The sequence below is a fragment of the Colius striatus genome, chromosome Z (assembly GCF_028858725.1).
Source record: "Colius striatus isolate bColStr4 chromosome Z, bColStr4.1.hap1, whole genome shotgun sequence".
Lineage (NCBI taxonomy): Eukaryota > Metazoa > Chordata > Aves > Coliiformes > Coliidae > Colius > Colius striatus.
Genome location: NC_084790.1, coordinates 37,538,257 through 37,556,561, shown reverse-complemented (window position 1 = coordinate 37,556,561; position 18,305 = coordinate 37,538,257). Strand labels below are relative to the sequence as shown.

The following is an 18,305-nucleotide window of genomic DNA, read 5'->3' as shown; positions in this document are numbered from 1 at the left end:
CGAGCCGCCGTCGGCGGGCGAGCACAGGCCCGGCCCGGGCAACCGGCGCGGCCACCCGCCGCTCCCGCCACGCTGGCCGCTTGGATCTAAGCTTGCGCCGCGACGGGACCGCCGATTTGGAGGACGAAGCCTCGCTGCTGCTGCTGCTATCGGCCCTACAAATCACAGCACCGGCCTCTGATTCTCCCAGCAGGCTGAGGGGGGTGGTTTGATTTCTTTTTTTTTCCCCTCCTCAGTAGGGGTGGGTTTTTTTCGGTGGGTTTTGGTGGGGATTTTTTGTGGGGCGGGGTTTGTTGGTTTTTTTTTTTCCTTCCCGCCGTTGCGTGCTTGTCCGAGCATTGCCCGGCTCCCCGCGGTGCTGGACCAGCTGGTGTTACAGGAGCCCTGATGTCTTCATCCGACTGCCCGCAGTTGTTGATGGAGCTTCTTTCTCGGGTTTCCCGGCAGGGTCCCGCCAGCAGCACTCAGAGCCCGCTGCCAGGCGGCGCTCCCCGCGCCTCGGGCCGCTCCTGCCGCTGCTGAGCGCGGCCCGGACCCGCAGCGCCGCTCCCGGCGCGGACTTAGCACCTGCGGCGGCGGCAGGAGGCTGCCGGGACTTGTGCTGCCTGCTCCCCTCTGCCTCCATCTAAAATTGCGACGTTGCTCCCCCTCTTCCGTACGTGTCCCCTCCCCCGCCCCCAGCAGCTCTGCGCAGAGGGTCCCGTCCATCGGTCGCCGACTTGTCCCGCATGCATCGTCCGTCCGGCCGCTCGGCTCTCCGGCGTTAATGTCCGTCTCGGGTCCGACGAGACCAGCTCAGAGGTGAGGGCGAGGCGCGGCGGTTTTCCTGGGGGCGCGGGGCAGCTCCGCAGCTCCTCCAGGCCCCGGTCAGGTGTGAAGGCAGCGGCCGGCGGGGAGCGGGCGCGGCGGGCACCGGGCAGCAGCCGCGGGTCTCCCCGGCGGGAGAGGGACATGTTCGCGAAGGGCCGAAGTGGGCTGGGGTCAGCTGCCATCTCCAGCCGCCGGGCATCGCGTATGTGCCGCGGCTGAGTGCTGGCCGTGCGACTGGGAAGTGAGGAGGGAGGAAAGCAGAAAAAGGGAAAGGACAGAAGAGAAGGAAACAAGAAGAATAAGGGAAAGGAAAGGAGAAGGGAGATGAAAAGGAGAAGGAAAAGAAAGGAAGAAAGATGAGCAAAAAAGACAGGGAAATGAGAAAGGAATGGGGAAAAGGGAAGAGGACAGGAAAAGAAGAGATGTCAAATGAAAGAGGAAAGGGAGAGAAAAATAAAAGCAAAAAGAGGGAGAGGAAAGAAAGAGAACTGGGAAGGGGACAATCCTTTTCCAGACTGGAAAGAGACAGGGCAAGGAAAAAGGAGAGGAGAGGGGAAGGAAAAGAGAGGGAAAGGAAGGTTCACCTATTGCAGAACAAACCCACACAGCCCCGCGCCTTGGATCAATGCAGTCTGCCCTGGCCTAGCCTGGCCTGGCGCTGCCCGGGTACTGGAGGAGAACAAGCACAAGGTGACCTGCCTGCCAGCGCAGGAACGCGGTCACCCTCCATGTCCCACGGTGCAAGCTTCTTCTGAGACCTGTCTTCCTGCACTCCCCAGAGCAGCTGGCTTAGCCACAGAGGGGCTGGAGGCTGTCCTGTGCTGCCCTCTCTCACTCTTCTTGCTGGGGAGAGCCCACCCCTCTTACTCTAGGAGGCAGTGGGGTGGGAGGCTGAGCTGGGCACCCATTGTTTTCCCCACAGTGCCCAGACATGGCCAGGCTCATCGAGGATGCAAGGCTGGGCAGCCTTGTGTCAGGGCTGGTGTTGAGGGGACAGAACTTAGGATGTGCAGCATCTGGAGGCTAACTCTGCCTCTCCTCTCTGCCAGGGGCCCGTGTTGGAAGGAAATCTAAGATGAAGTTATGGGATGTTGTGGCTGTCTGCGTGGTGCTGCTCAACACGGTCTCCACCTCGCCCCTGCCCACCGGTAAGACGCCTCCCAAGGGGCCCCCTTCAGTGGTAGAGGGGCCTGAAGACGATCTCTCCCCCATCAGCCTGCTGCCTCCCTATGCTGTGCACAGTGACTGTAAGAAACATTCCCCTTTGTAGCCACTGCTGTCTGTCTTGCTAAACTCACTCTCCTTTGCTCAGGCATCAGGGTCAGGAAAGGACCTCCCTACACTTTCTGCCCCCACTTCTCCCTCGAGCAGGGTTGTTGGCTCTGCCTGGCTCCAGCTGCACCAAACCAAGTCATCCTCCAAAACTTAGGATTGGCAATTACAATGACAATGCCCCCTCCTCTTCCCCCACCTCCAGCCCTACCAACCCTACCTGGTAGTCTTAAGATCCTTTTGGTTGAAAAGCCTGGAGAGATGAGAAAGGTAATGAAGCTGGAAAGAGGGTCAGGTACATACACCTCGCAGTGCAGGCACTGAAACTCCTTCACCACTGCTTCGACCTCCTTGCCCTGCTCAGACCTGCCAATGCAATTACTCACTGTTCATGGTGGGCACAAGTCCTGATTGCGATTGGGCTCCATGCTGGGAGACATTAAACACATCTTGAAGTGGTGCTGAGTTTCATTAAATCCTTCTCGGATCCTGATCCCAAAATTAGTGTGTCCATATGGAAGTTTACAGGAGAGTAGCAGTGGCAGGGCTAGGAGCTTGATGCAGAGTGATCCACATGAACTGGCTCACAGTAAGGCAGCTTACAATCCAAGGGACAGATAATAATAATGCCTCACTAATAATAAGTCTCCTACAGTAGCAGATACAGGATTTTCACAGTCATATGCAAATGTTGCACTAACTCTGGTGGCTTTTTAAAGTGAGAGTTTATATGACTCAGTAAGAAGTGGCAAAATACTCACATGGATTGTGGAGATGTTCACTTAGCAAAGGCACAGATGCAGCTTGGAGGTTGCTCCCTTTGCCCTTGCTCAGCCATCTCTGTTTCGCTCATGGCACTATGTAGACAGTATCCAGTAATTTGGATTTATTTTTATCTCCTTATGTGGAGGCATGTTGTTTCCCTGCATCTGCCACAGCTCCAGCCATGGAGCTTTCTGCAGGAACAGACAGACTAATACAGAGCAGAGACACTGAGCAGGGAACTGCATGCCATGACTCTGCTTCCGTCCACTCCCCAACACCCATCTTCTCTCCTACACACACATGTGTGTCCTCACCCATTTAGTCTTTTCTCTTCCCTTCTTTCTTGCATGTGTTTACCCGCTACTGGAATCTTGCCTGAGCTGCCACCTCCACACATCGCAGGCCAGGCTCCTCCTGCTCGCAGACCAGCAGCCCCTGTTGTCTTTTCAGCCCCTCCACTCAGGAAGGTTGGCCAAAAGCGCTTCCTCCTAGGGCTCCAGCCTGCCAGGGCAGCAGGGCCTTCACAGGTGATTATCCCCATGGCAGCTTTTCAGGCCACTGTGATGGACTTTTCAGGCTTATTGCTGTACTGGTGGCAGGAGGAGTGTTTGTGGGAAAGTGGTGCTAGTCAGTTTGTAGCTCTGTCAGAAGCTGCATGGTGTGAGAGTGTTGATGCTCTCTCTGTCCAGAGTAATAGTACTTGTATGATGCCTGCTTTTTGTCTTGAAACTCACTTCTGGGAATATGGTTCCTGCTGAGCTGGTTCCTGCTGGCTCAGCAGTTCAAGGGGGACAGTCAGCAGGAATGGTCTTATCTGTGACATCCAAAACTTCTTATTTTTGCCTCTTTTTTTTTTTTTCCTGTGGATTGAGTACACAAGAATTGGGAAGAAAGGCAACCTGTGTTTTATCTGAGCAATGATAGTGTCAATACACAACCTTTTCCAGATATCTCTGTCTCCAGGGTAGATTCCTCTGTGATAATACCTCTGTGGATACTGCTGGTCAGCAGCTGCTGTACCGAGTGCCTTTACCAGAGATGGCTTGAAAAGCAGTGGGAGGGCTGTCATCCCCCATGTTGGCTCACCCTGTAGGGCAGTGTGTGGGCACTGGTAAGGACTGGGTGCTGCAGTACTTTCTAAAGTGATCTACAGTGGGATCTAAAGTGATCCCACATAGACTGGGTAGGGAGCAGCAGCTGCACTCCAAGGTGTGCATTGCTTTTATTCCAGAGAGGCTGGATGTCCCATACACAGTTTGCAGCAAGGCTTAGTAGGGTTGTGAGACCAAGTCCTACTCCTAGGGAAAGGCTAGATTCCTTGCTGGAGTGCAGATCTGTTTTCCCAGGCCCTTGATACCTTTTTCTGTTCTCATTTGATCGTATTGTTTTCTCTGCAAAGTGCTCTGAGGTCACCTAGTGTCACCCCATCCCTTTCAGATTGGCTTGAAAACTTCCTTCATTCCAGCCTACAGACAAAGTCCTAACCTCCAGAACTGATCAGGTGTGATGTGCTGACCTTGGCTATTCACAGCAGTAATTAGAGATGGCAGAGGGTGTTGGCAATTGCAGTCTTCTGCATTTTTTAGTGAACTGGAGGATGGAGTGAGAGTAGCTTCCATAAATGCAGTGCATTTGAAATGAATCCAGTGCTTGTAGGTGGTTTAGGCATGAGTGTTCATGGGATGGTGCATTTCACACGAAGAAGAGGAGCTGTGGAGTCTGTAACGTTCCGTTTCTTTGTTTCCCTCACGCCACAATCTGCGGGGGCAAGGAGACAATTAGCTTAAGTAGAAACTGTGAACAGAACAAATATAAACCAAATTCTTATAAACTAAATACTGAGTCAGCTGCTGCAGAAGCATGACCATGCAGAGGGAGCCAAACACTTCATTTGACTTATACACAGTTCCCGGTGAATACATTTTGTAACTGCTCGTATCTGCATGGCCATAGAGGCCTGGAGTATCTTGAGATCCAGGATATGAGATACAGCCTCTCCATCAAGTGGGCATCTTTAGCAGGAATGAGTGGTCAGGCTGTAGAATGAAACTAAATGAAAAATGAGGTTTTCCCTCCTAATAGGAGGAAAAGGTGGATTTTGTGTTATAGCATCTCAGTTACTCCGTCACCACTGCATCATTTGTTGTTGGAGCTCATCTGTCATGTTTGTTACACTGTAACACACCGCAGTATGTGTGTGTTATACCTTTGTTATACCTTCTTCATACCTGTGTTCAGGGGTATTTAATGTGAAGTTACTGCAGTTAGCTGCAGCATTATCAACTAGTATCTAGAATTTATGTCTCTAGATATTGTTTGAATATTCTAGAAAGTATCTAGAATAAGCAATGGCACTGTGGGGCTCCTTAAGGTAAAACCAACATTACATTATACTTCTAGCCAAATGCATTTCCTTCCATGAAATATTTATCAGGCAGATTCAGTCTTATGAACCAGAACTCTCATGTTTTTGCCCAGGCCTTCATGCTCAGCAAACTGAGGGTGTGGAGTACGTGTTTTAGTCTCAGATGCCCAGAAGCTACAGCAAGAGCCTGCCTTTGCACAGTAAACTGGGTGCATTTGGGAGGTGTCTGCTGCACCATGACACTGTGTTTGCCTGTGTCAGTACAGCCACTGCACCCAGCCCACACTGGGCCGAACGTGTGTTTATCACAGGGAAAATGCACACAAACTTTGTTTGCATGGGCGCACCCAGGTTATCTAGGCATTTAGAACTCTAAAGCATTCAAGTTTGTCCGTTTGTGGTCAAAATTCTAGAAAATGAAAGAACGGGGCACATCTGGTTCAATCCAGATGCATGTAGCCCTATAAGGTGATTTCTCTGCTGTCTCAGTTGTAAATGCTGAAAATGCTCCTGTGACAGATATTCTGAGGGGCACTTGAGGAAAGGACTACAATGCAGGTTTTATTCTCACTTCAAGAGCTGTCCTTTTGTCTTTGTTACTTTTCAATTTAGGGACCTCAAAAATTTCCCAGTGGAAGCATGCATGTTTTTCGTTGTTTTTTGGGTGTGAGTGGCTAGATAACATACCTGTGGTGTATTTCTTGGCCACCTTTTATAGCCCTCATCAATCTATTTCAGGATCTGCAGATGACAAGCTGCAAAACCCATCTTGAAAGGCTGAAGATTTCATCTGTGTAGTGACTATTGATGAGCAAGGCATTATTTGTCTGCTAGAAGAGGATCCTCAAATTGATAGATCATAATGTCTTTGTAAATTATACCTTTCCTGGTTAGGACTGCATAAAGTAGGTTTAAAATATTTCAGGTTACAGAAGGTGAGAGAAGCCATTGGGGTCATCGAGTCCCAGTCACCACAACTGCAGGCACTCAGAGATGGACATCACCAGTCTTCAACTCACACACACACTGTCAAGCAACTGCAAGCTAAAACTTGTAGCACCTAGGCCAAACCCCACATAACTACACTTGTTGTAGGTTCTCATTCTTGTGAAGTAATAAGCTAAAGTCAAGTAATAAGTGAGAAATACTGAATATTGCAGCATAACCACATTCAAGATGATCAGACATCTAAGTAGGCCACCGCCACGTTAGTGCTGGTAGAATGGTTGATGCTGCAGAATGGTCATTTTTGACAAAACCAGCTCAAGCTTCTGATCAAGTAATATTTCGATAAGGGTAACTGAAGGGAAAATTTCAGTGGTTCTGGGAAATTGAGCCCTGATTATGAAAGAAGAAAGAAAATAGAGTGAAAGATATTTTGGCAGGTACAAAGACAGGTACAAACCATTAAGACAAAGTATACATTAAGAGTCTGTTTTTAAGATCACAGATAGAAAATTAATTATGTGAGGCATTTCAAATATCAACATTCTTAAGGAATAAAGCCCCCCTATATGACTTAGCAGATATTTAGGCTACGTGTACTGATATAGCACACAAAACTCACACCTGCGAGCACATTTCTTTGAAGTCAGTGGGACTTGAGTAGACTTCAAAAAAAGCCAAACACTGAAATCAAAATCCTTGTTTTCTTGCGTCAGGTCCAAATAGTGTTATAGCAGTATGCCAAAACTTCTCAGGTGGCCACATTTTTGGAGGCAAGCTGGTCTTAACCCCTGTAACACATGGAAAGGCAGGTAGTAAAAGGGAACAGTGGAAGGAGACGTATTATTTGTAGGTCAAATCAAAACCTGATAGCAGCAAATATTGCCACACAAGAGGCATCAGTCATGGTTTTGCTTGCACAGCTCTGCCTTACTGTCCTTGCTCAGGGAAGAGACTGGGATAGGGTCCCTCACTGCTGCTTTGCTGCCCATGCTTGTTAGCTAAAACTCAATGGGAGATGCAGTGTAAGAGCACAAGCAGGTGGGGAACAGCTGCTGTTATTTAAGAATTCTGTTCCCATTCAGTGAGCTGGGGCTGGGTGACTGATGTGGGGGTTTCTTCATGTCATGCAAGGGCTGGGCTGAATGACTTCTGCAGCAGGGACACTAGTGAGGAAACAACAGGCAGGTATGTGCCTTGCCCACATAGCCCACAGCTTTAGCTCCTCCATCACTGCCCTGACACTTTTTTCATTTTTACACTCTTTATGCCAAAACTTCTTCAGATGGCAGAGAGTGCTTCATGGGTGCTGGGGTACCCACACAACCCTGGACAAAAAGGCCCTGTGCAGGCAGGCTCCTGGCAGCTGCTTTAGGAGCTGGCACAAAACCTCAAGAGCGACCACTGGAAAGCCGACTGCTCCTCAGTGCCTTAGGGCTGGTTTTTCAAAGCTCTGGATCAGAGCAAGACTATATCCTCCTGCTGCTCCTTTGCTGCTTGAGTGCCAGCTGAGACACTCCTTTGCCTATCCCAAAGAGGCCAGAGGAGGGCTTCGACCTGAAGTGCCGGGCTAAAGTTGGTCAGGATCTTGTGAGCAACCCCACTTGGGTTGGACAGGTCAGTTTAGGGCAGTTTCGTTTACTTCACCCAGTTCATTTGACCTTGCTGTTTTCTCTGTCTGCTCTCAGAGAGTTCCCCCAGCTGGCAGCAGCCGTGATAGTCCTGTTGTTTCTCCCCTTTCTTCTCCCAGTGGGAAACGGTGTTTCATACCCACAAGAAAGCAGGCAAGGGATGCAAGGGGAGGCAGTGCCAAGCAACACAGTGTGAAAATACAAAGTACTCTGTGGATCTGCTATCATGACCACACATGGGAAGTAAGCACACCAAGAAGACTAACCCTGTGCCTTTTTCCAGTGCTGGCTTACCAAACCTGAGTGGTATGTAGCCCTGGAGTCATCCTCCAGGTTACTTAGCACTTTACATTAATGAGAGACAAGTGACACGGGTGAGAGGCTCCATTTCTAAGGGCTCTTGGAGTCTAAGAGGAGGATGCTGTGTGTTCTGGCAGCTGGTGAAGCAGGGAGGTGGGTAGTGAACCAGAACTGTATTAAACATTTAGAGATGAGCTGACTGTGGTGATTTTGGTGCTGTGTTTCCTAATGGACACAACTGTCTGGTTTCAATTTCACTCTTAGCCCTATGGATTTCCATGCAAGACATGAAAGCAAGGTCATGCCTCAGAGGGGTGGCATTTTAGTTTAAATCCTGAAAAGCCTTCAGCATAACTATTTTTAATACCTGCCTTTGCTTTGATGCCTGCATGATAGACTTTGTTTTTCATGAAAAATATGTTGTTTTCAGTAAAAGGAATGCTTTATCCACAACAGAGTTGATGCTTTTTTACTTTGCAAAGCAGAATGATCACCACATTAGTAATTTTAACCTTGCCAAGGTCACACTTCCACAAACAGATTATTCCGAGCGTCTCCTAAGGTACACTTTTGTGTTGTGAGATGGGGATGTTCTGTGTTCAGTTAGGGTATGTCCACTTTAATAAGTACCTGAAAGCACTGCTGCAACACAGGCTAAATACAAAACTAATTAATAACTAGTATACCAGAGCAATTTTCATAAGCAACAAAAAAAAGAGGATGACTTGTTGCAGTCAGAAGCACATTAATTGTCCGTTTCCCACTAGCAAATGATCTAAGAAACATCTTTGTGAGCGTAACTTTGAAGGAACTTTAAAAATAACCAGGAAAGAAAGGAAATTAAAATATTTCAGTGATGAATGCCCCAGATGAAAGTACCAGAACTGTTTTTGAAAAGGGGCCATTTGATCTTAACACAGATCTGGATCTGAATTTTCTAAATAATACTTACCATTATAATGAGCTGGATTAACCCCCTTGAACTTTGAAATTATACTTCAGAGTCTGAATGCTGCTGTTTGAACTTCCCTAATTGGCAGACAGCTGTGCTTAAGTGAAATGTCCTGACATTATGGTGCAGTAGCTGTACACTGCCACAAACACAAGCATAAATTCTACAGTGTAAAAGGTCTACTTTTATCATTTCTAGTGTACCGTCTGTGACTTTCTGTTACATCTCTTTAACTCAGAATGTGCAAGGTGTCGAAGAGTGCTGCAGTGATGTGCTTGACGTTTCTCTGAGTTCAGTATGGAAAACTACTCTATAGTTTCAAATAACTTAAAATGTCAACTTTTGTGAGATGGAAATGGAAAAAAAAAGAAAAAGGAAAAACCCAGTTAGATAAATGACTGTTTTGTCATTAATGGGATTTCAGCTTTTCTTGTAAACTAATGGACAGCATGGTCAGAAGAGATTGCAGTTAGCCTTTTAAATCCATAACCAGGCCCAAAAATGAGTAACAGGGTTTTTTTAGGTTTTTTTTTCTCAAAAGCTGAAGATCCATCTGTTCCCACTGAAATAAATTTGTGGTCAGCTACAAACTGACAGTTTCTTGCTCTACCATGCTGGGTTACTGCCTCTGCAGGGGAATATTGGCTATAAATGAAATCTGCTGCTAGTGAAATCAAAGGAATAGTTTTATAAAATGTAATTATGATAACATTTGAACAGAGAGAAATAAGTTGTCCAGTTTTCCTTAATGGAGGATGTTTGCTTGGGCATGTGATGAATTTGGTTTGGTTGGACAGCTGGACATGGGAGACAGTGAAGGTGCCTAAAGGCAGACTGGCACATGGGCTGCTGTCCATATACCCTGTTCTAGATATTTCATCATTAGAAAGCCAGACTCTGGTTGCCACCAGAGGCAAGCCAGGCTCAGCTTGTTCCAGGCTGGCTGGGTGGTCAGGTCCTTGGCATGGCACTGAGAGGGAGTGTGTGGAAGGGTGCTGTGGGAGAGCAAGATGAGGAGGAGCTAGACACATATGGTGGGCACAGCTCCTGCCCCACGCTCCAGACTGCAGGATGCCAGGCAATGCAAAAACACATGGACTACTTTCAAGGGTGTTGGATGGTCAGGAAACAGCTTTCAGAAATGTGACATAAAACCCAAAAACAAAACCTCATGACTTTGCACCAGTCTTGTGAGTGTTCATAGTCTAAGTGGTGGGGCTTAGCCCATCCCACTGCCCCAGGAGGGTCTATGAGCCTTTTTGTCATACTGTGAACAAGATACAAAGGCCCCATGTTCTCTGAGGGAACATTTCCTGATTTTCAAGAAAGATGATCAGAGGACTGGAGCACCTCTCTTATGAGGAAAGGCTGCAGGATCTAGGGCTGTTTAGCCTCGAGGAGACTGAGGGAGGACCTCATTAATACTTATAAGTATTTGAAAGGTGTATGTCAAGGGGAAGGGGTTGACACTTTTGCTGTAATGCCCAGTGATAGGACTAGGGGTAATGGACAAAAGCTGAAACACAAAAAAATCCACTTAAGGAAGAACTATTTCACTGTGAGGGTGAGGGAGCCCTGGCACAGGCTGTCCAAGGGAGGATGTGGAGTCTCCTTCTCTGGAGGCTTTCAAAACCCACCTGGATGCATTCCTGTGTGACCTGATCTAGGTGGACCTGCTTTAGCAGGTGAGTTGGACTGGGTGATCTCTTGAGGTCCATTCCAATCCCTACCAGCCTGTGAGTCTTTGATTCTTTTCGAAATTCGTGTATTTTACATTTCCAGGACATAAGTCCCTTTCTCTCAGGAAACACTTGCTTTGAGGTGCTTCACCTCAACCTTTGCTAACATGTACTGAGCACATGCTGTTGTGGACATCCTCTTCTACCCCGTCTTGTCCTCAGTGGCTTTAGAGTTTTAAATTTTAATCCTTCAGTCCTTGGAGCCTAGGACCAGGGACTACTGCTTAGAGATATTTGCTGCTTTTATTGCCATCATATCTCAGCATTTTCTGCTGGCATTTTGGAACAATGTGACAGGAATTTGTCATATGTTTGTTCTCTCAGCTTTTCCACCAGAAGGCAAGTGTCGTCAGTAAACTAGTTTGTTTTGAAAAAATACGTGTGTGTGTATTAACATAAAATTGTGTGTGTGTAAGTGTAAATACAACATGTCTACACATATGCAAACTGTGTGTTACAGGGAAGGATACTAATACGTGTTTCTCCCAGGAGTGTGAAATCCTCACCAGAAAGCTGTCTGCTGCAAAATCAAGTCAATGCAGTCTATGCAGAGTAGGAAAGCAGAGCAGACAGGCTGTTCACCGTCATTCTGAGACTATAAATGTTTTCTAAAGCATGCTGGGGACAAAGGGCTGACTACACACACACACACCCCTTATCCCAGGTTACAGCCTGAAGCACTTCTTGCATGGTTTGTATTAGAGCCCCAGTGAGCTTAGCAGGATCAGCTGTGCTGCCAGTTACCCAGTTGGCTGGTTGCAGTGAGTCCGTGTGTGTAGGTGGGCGTTCTCTAGTTGAATAGCCTGCTGGCTTGGTTGCTTGGTCTACTTTTTGCACTACTTCTTCATCCTGCCATGTTGACACCCTCTGCCTGCATTAGAAGCATTATATAGAGCCCTTCTGTGGCCTGTTTTCCTCCACCTCGATTACCAGTTGCCAGTTACTGTGGTGCAGAAGGCTCTCAGCAGCATTAGCTCACCTGTTGCAGTTGGGGTACGGATCGTGTGTGAACCAGGATGGATGTCAGCGTGGGCTCTGAACAGCGATGTAGTCCAAAATATGGCCTTTCCTTCTCTTTACTCTCCAGAGCATACCTGGATTGGCTTCGCAAGGACAGTGCTTGACCTCTGTAACTCTCCGATTACTATTTAATCAAAGCAGATTCCTTCAGAGAGCACTGTCGAGGGGCCAGGTGATGCACCTAGTTGGGTTGTTATCTCTTCAGGTAATCCAGAGTTTTCTTTCTCCCTTATTAGGTAGGAGACAACTCCCCTAACTGGGCTGGCAGCATGCTCACTTTGGGATAAGTATGAGGCTGAAGGCTGCAGACAAGAGTCTCCACATATTGTTTGGGTTTTCCTGTAACAATCTCCCATCCCTTTCCTGATAGTTGACCATTGTATGACTTTTGTTAAACCTTAGTGTACTTCCCTTACAGTTGTATTTCACTCTGCATAGCCAATGTCTCGCCATGTCACACTGTTTCTACGAGGGTTGGACCAAGAGTATTTGACAGAAGTATGGGCTGGGTGGTCACAGTAGTGTGAGAGGGGTAATTTGAAGGTGAGAGTGGAGAAAGGCACACATAGAGCCATCTCTTCAGGGACACAATCCTTCCCTTACTAGGTTATAAGCTAAGAAACCTAGTTTCTGTGCAAGAAACATAGAAACAACCTTTTGCCTCCTGACAAACCATTGGTGCCATTGGTGCCAGGGCCAAGCTTGTGCCTCAGCAGTAGGGGCTATGCCAGCTACACATGGGTCACTTGCTTTTCTGAGTCTAGTGAGGTCTCTACACCTTCTGGTTTACAGGGAACGTAGCTCCCCCTTGGCTTTGACCTGGGTCTTGATCAGCAGGTCAGTATTCTTGGGATGTAGGCAGACCAGGCTGTTCTGCAACACAGCTGGATGCTGCATCTATTGGACACATCAACCCAAGCTAACCCCCCTCAGTAGTTATGGCTCATAGTGGGTATTTTGGTACCTGCTACAGAGGTAATGACAGAGGAGCACAAGAAGACTGCACTTCCCTTTGATGTCACAGCAATATGGGGCCTGTTGCAGGATCCTGCCTTTTTCAGGTCCTGTATAGCTGTATAGGTAGCAGCTATCCCTCCTTCATGTCTTCTCACAGTCACTGGGCTGCAAGATTGTTACCTTTAGCATGGATATCTGTACAGTGTAATTCACTTTTCCCAGTTCCAAATTCTGCAGTTCATTTTTACCCTCGTTATGTGAAGGTACATGTTTGATGTTTTCATTACTCCTTTACTAGTCAGTATATACTATTGTAGTGGGTTTGCTGGAGCCATCCATGAGTATCTGTATACTTCTAATCCCTCACCATTTTGTCATAGAGGAACGCCTCTAGGATCTGGCCGTGGCTGCATTGGAGAGGGATCCATGTTCCTCAAATGCACTGCGATTTCAGCAGGTTTTTGCACTAGCCAAGTTCTGGTAGAAAGGGACCTGGAGTTGTTGCTCGTCAGCTGACTGAACATGAGCCAGCAGTGTGCCCAGATGGCCAAGAAGACCCATGGCATCCTGGCTTATATCAAAAACAGTGTGGCCAACAGGGACAAGGAAGTGACTGTCCCCCTGTACTTGGCACTGGTGGGGCCACACCTAGAATACTATGTTCAGTTTTGGGCCCCTCACTACAAGAAGGACATTGGAGCATGTCCAGAGATGGGCAACAAAGCTGGTGAAGAGTCTGGAGAACAAGTCTAATGAGGAGTGGCAGAGGGAGTTGGAGTTGTTTAGGCTGGAGAAAAGGAGGCTCAGAGGAGACTTTATCACTCTCTACAGCTGCCTGAAAAGAGACTGTAATGAGGCAGGGGTCAGTCTCTTCTCCCAAGTAATGAGTGATAGAACAACAGGAAATGGCCTCAGGTTGTACCAGTGGAGATTTAGATGGGAGTTTAAGAAGAACTTTTTTACTGAGAGGGTTGTTAGACACTGGCACAGGCTGCCCAGGGAGGTGGTGAAGGTACCATCTCTGGCATGTAGAGGAGGTGCTGAGGGACATGATTTAGTGATGGGCCTGGTAGTGTTAGGTTAGTGGTTGGACTCGATGATCTTAAAAGTCTCTTTCAACCAAAACAATTTTATGATTCTACATTCATGTTGCTTCCATCTTATCCTTTATTTGGTGCTTTTATGGAGAATACGAAGATGCACCTTTGCTAGGCAATGGAAGGTAGCCTCATGTCTTCCTCTTAGCTGTTAACAGAATCCATCCCACGTGTGTGCTGGGCACATGCAGTGGCTGGTCTTCCATTAGGGCTTCTTTCTTACAGTGCTCATTAAGAAAATACAACACTGAGCCTTTGCCTAAGGAGCTGTTTCTACCTCAGCAGCTGGCTGAATGAGAGCCTTTGTGGCTCAGTGGAGGTACTGACCCTTGGCCAGGTGCACCACGTTGAGGATCACCTTTTCCAGTGTTTGCAGTTCCTGGGGTATTAGTAGGGATTCTTCTGGAGATGAAGCTCCCATACATGCAGGGCCAGGTGCATGACACTGGGCTGCTACATAGGTGGGCACCGAGAAGTACAGAAAGAAGCATCCTCTTAGGTCATACTGCAAAGGAAGTGAGTCCGCATTTTTGCACGCTGAATGAGAAAAAAAGTCTTCATACTGCAATGTAGTTGATGTATTTAAGAGATCATCGTTAACACAAAATAAGGGCACCTACACCTGGCCTCCTGACAGCCTGACCCTCAGTTAAGTCACTGTATTCACTAAAGCAGACCATGTTGAGGGATTTAGTCCATGGGAAGTTTTAAGATTTCAAATTGTGATGTTTTACCAAATCTGAGACCATTTCAGAACATGTTCAATTTCACCCTCCTTGAAGAGGTTAATTCTGCTAGTATCAAAACACTTCATAGACTTCAATATTTAATTTACTTGAATAAATTATCCTTGGTAGACTATATATAAAGTGAAAAATGAAATAAGTATTTTAACCTCATGCAAACAAAATATATTAATGATATTTTCCTTTGAAAAATAACATGATATTTCTATTCTGACCTATTTCTACTCAATATAATTGGCATCCTGTGATACAAAACACTTCCATGAGAATTTTTTTTAAAGCTCTGACAGTAAGTATCCCCTAGAAGCTGCAAAAAATCCCAGGCATTCAGCCAGAAATAGTAGCTCAGCCTGGTACCTCAGGAAACTCCTCTTTCCATGGTGCCCAAAAACCTTAGCGGTAGGTGTCTTTGGCAATACTAACCACAGCTGGTGTGAAAATACAACAATTAAAAATCACAATCACAGAATTGCTTTAAGGAAACCTTGTCCTTTCACCGCTTTGCTGGGAAGACCCTCTGTAAGCTCTCTACAGTAGCTTCATCTGCCCATTAACTAATGTTTGTATCATGACATGCTTTTCCTTCCTTCAATTTTGATAGGGCTCATTCAATATGGAAAGACGTGCTGGAGTGCCACCAAGCATCAGTAGACACCTACAGAGATACTTGCATATCTAATTTATTTTCCCCCAAACAAGTTTCCACAGTGAACTCTCTGCAGTGAGAGTTCCAAATTCTCCCTGATTCTCAAGGGTCTTGGGCATTTGCTTCTGAAGGGACACGCAGAACAGCTTTGCATGCGTCTTAATATGTGTAACAACTGATGTGTAACAAAGCCTTTTCTCTCTTTCCCAAACAGCTAATATGCCAGAGGATTATCCAGATCAGTTTGATGACGTAGTGGACTTTATTCAAGCCACCATTAAAAGACTGAAGAGGTCACCAGATAAACAGACTCCCATTTTTTCTAGGCGGGAGAGAAACCGGCAAAATGCAGCTGCAAACGTAGAGAGTTCCGGCAGAAAGGGAAGGAGGAACAAGGAAAAGGGCAAAAATCGGGGATGTGTCTTAACAGAAATACATTTGAACGTGACTGACTTGGATTTGGGATACGAAACCAAAGAAGAGCTGATCTTCCGGTATTGCAGCGGATCTTGTGATGCAGCCGAGACCACCTATGACAAAATCTTAAAAAACTTAACCAGAAAGAAAAAACTCGTCACTGACAAAGTGAGGCAAGCTTGTTGCAGACCCACAGCATTTGATGATGACTTGTCCTTCCTGGATGATAACCTGGTTTACCACATACTGAAAAAACATTCCGCAAAAAGGTGTGGATGCGTCTGAGGGCTGCACGCCAGAAGCAGCGCCAGCTTTGTGTTCCTGCTGCAATGCAAAGAGAGGGACCAAGGTTCCCAGGGAAGCATCTGCTCAGAGCGGAGGAAAGAGGACCAAGAATGCAGAACAAAGGGGTCACGAGAGTTATGGGGATATAATGTAGGAGAATGGACTTTTGATGTCCTATGGGGAAATAAATAAAAGCTCAGGTGGAGAAGCTGATGGCAGGGTGGCGTGTGCGCTCCCTTGCCCGTTTCACACTGTCAGCAAGACTCAGATCCATGAGGAATGTGCTTAAAAACACAACTCTGCCCATACTGTGCTGTCTTACGTTTACACCATCCATGCTAAGCAGCTTGTCTGAGAAGTAGCTTAGGAGTACCTTACTCATCCCTTGTGCCCTCAGCTTTACTGAGAGACAACAAAAGTCATGCTACTGCTTGTTGAAGGGCCGTTCCTAAGCGCTTAGGACAACTCCTAAGCTGTAGTAACATGACCCTCCTAAGTAAGGTGATATTGGGGAAATATCAGAATTCCCAGGCTCGATTTCTCTAGGGCCACTTAACCACACAAAGTAAAACAGTTCCACTCACTGATGAAGTTTGGTTGTTTCTGTCCCGTCAGTTCTTCAGAACAAGTGTAGGATTTCATTTTGGATTGCTATCTATGAAGACAAGTTGAGTTTTTAAGCACTTCTTCCCAGTAGATTAAGAGAAACAACACTCCTAGCCTACACAAAATGTGTTTCTTTTGGTTTACAAAGGACTAAACGTCACTTGCGTAACTACATTTCTATTTGGTCGTTGTGAGTGAACAGAGACTACTTGATGCAATGCATCTGTTCAGAGACATAAATATACTGAAGATATTTATTGAGATTAAGTTATTGTTATTTATTATGGTTCGGTAATGAGTCTCCTTATTTATTAAAGTTTCTTTTCAAAGGTGCCAAAGTAGAAGGTGCTTGGAAGATGCAGAGAGACAACAAAGTTGGGAGCGACGGTCCATGCTTTTGATTGAAGTGTTATCTCAAATGCAAAAAATCACTTACTTTACCTTTTTTTCTTTCAGACAAAATCCTGAGTATGTTCACAAAATGTAGTGCCAAAGTCTGCAGCCCTTCCTCCTGTTCACTAATATTTTTGAAAAGTACTGCATTCATCCGTATGCAGGAGAAGCAGTGGCTGTGGACAAGTGAGGGTCACAGGACTTGGCTCCACAGTAGAAATTTGTTAGAAAAACTAATTCTAGTCATGTTTTAAATGTAGCCACTTTTTTTTTTTCTCACTTTTTTTACCAACTGACCTCATATAACTATTGACAAGTGGAAAATAATCACATTTAGCTTTATAATTTCGTGTTACATTTATTTAAGCTTTTCCTTCCATATTTCCATATAGAAGAGGAAAAATACCTTAAAATAGTTAACCCTGGATTTAATGTAGCCTGCAGGTAAATAACTGTGTTAAATAACCAAAGTGGTTTATGTAATTTGCTGAGCTGTTACAGGATTGTACCCACACAGCAGAGCAATCTGAGTTTCCTTAGGACGAGAGAGGTTGTGCAGCAAAGGCATTCGTTCATTCATACCTGATAGCTGACACAAGCTCTCATTCTGGAGAATTTTTTTTCCCGAAAGAGCGGTAGTGCAGGTCACTAGACAACAAACCTGACAAGTGAAGAAGCATCAACTCCCAAAAAAACAACACAAATTTAAAAAAAAAAAAAAAATCACTACTGAAAACATAAACACATCTGACCTTTTCCCTCATGCATGCAAAAGTTCTCCACACTCATTTTGGCCTGGTTGCCTTGGGGTGCCACACAAGGAGTCTAGAGGTCAAAAAAATATGGATCAGGCATAGAAAGATGTACCAGGTGTATAAAGTACAATCCAGCCCCGACCTTCTCTGTTCTCCTGGGTGGATGGAGAGCAGCCCCAGAAACCACCCATGAGGTCCGTTCTCACACTACCACAGGAACACCTCACCCTCCCCGCTGGGGAGGGATGGTACACCTTATACCACCACCAGCATTGACGTGATTTGGGCCGTAGAAGCCTGCCAAGCTGAGGGTCGGTTCTGCAGCTGGGCAGTTGAGTGGCAGCAGTGCTCAGAGATGTGCTTTCACTTGCCCTGGTTGCTGAAAACTTATCCCAAAGCATTTTCTGTGCAGCTTGAATAGGCTGCAACCAAAGCAAATGGTTCAAATGTGTTCAAAATACAAAAGGGTAAAGTTTGTGATTTTTTTTTAAATTATTTTTTAGACCTTACTGAAGACAGGAGTGTGCTTCTCTGGAGTTTTTTACTTCACCTGCGATTTATGTCTCAGTCATTTGTGTTAATCAACCAAAGTTCTCTACAGACT

At 46.2% G+C, this 18,305-nt stretch overlaps 1 protein-coding gene across 1 annotated transcript; it reads left to right on the top strand.

Annotated features, from left to right (window-relative positions):
• Positions 1-743: 743 nt before the first annotated feature.
• On the top strand, positions 744-16,382 carry GDNF (glial cell derived neurotrophic factor). Its single transcript, XM_062018453.1, has 3 exons — positions 744-801; positions 1,860-1,958; positions 15,460-16,382. Exons 2-3 carry the CDS (start codon positions 1,886-1,888, stop codon positions 15,945-15,947), a joined length of 561 nt encoding a protein of 186 aa, XP_061874437.1. The 5' UTR covers positions 744-801; positions 1,860-1,885; the 3' UTR covers positions 15,948-16,382.
• The last annotated feature ends 1,923 nt before the right edge of the window (positions 16,383-18,305 follow it).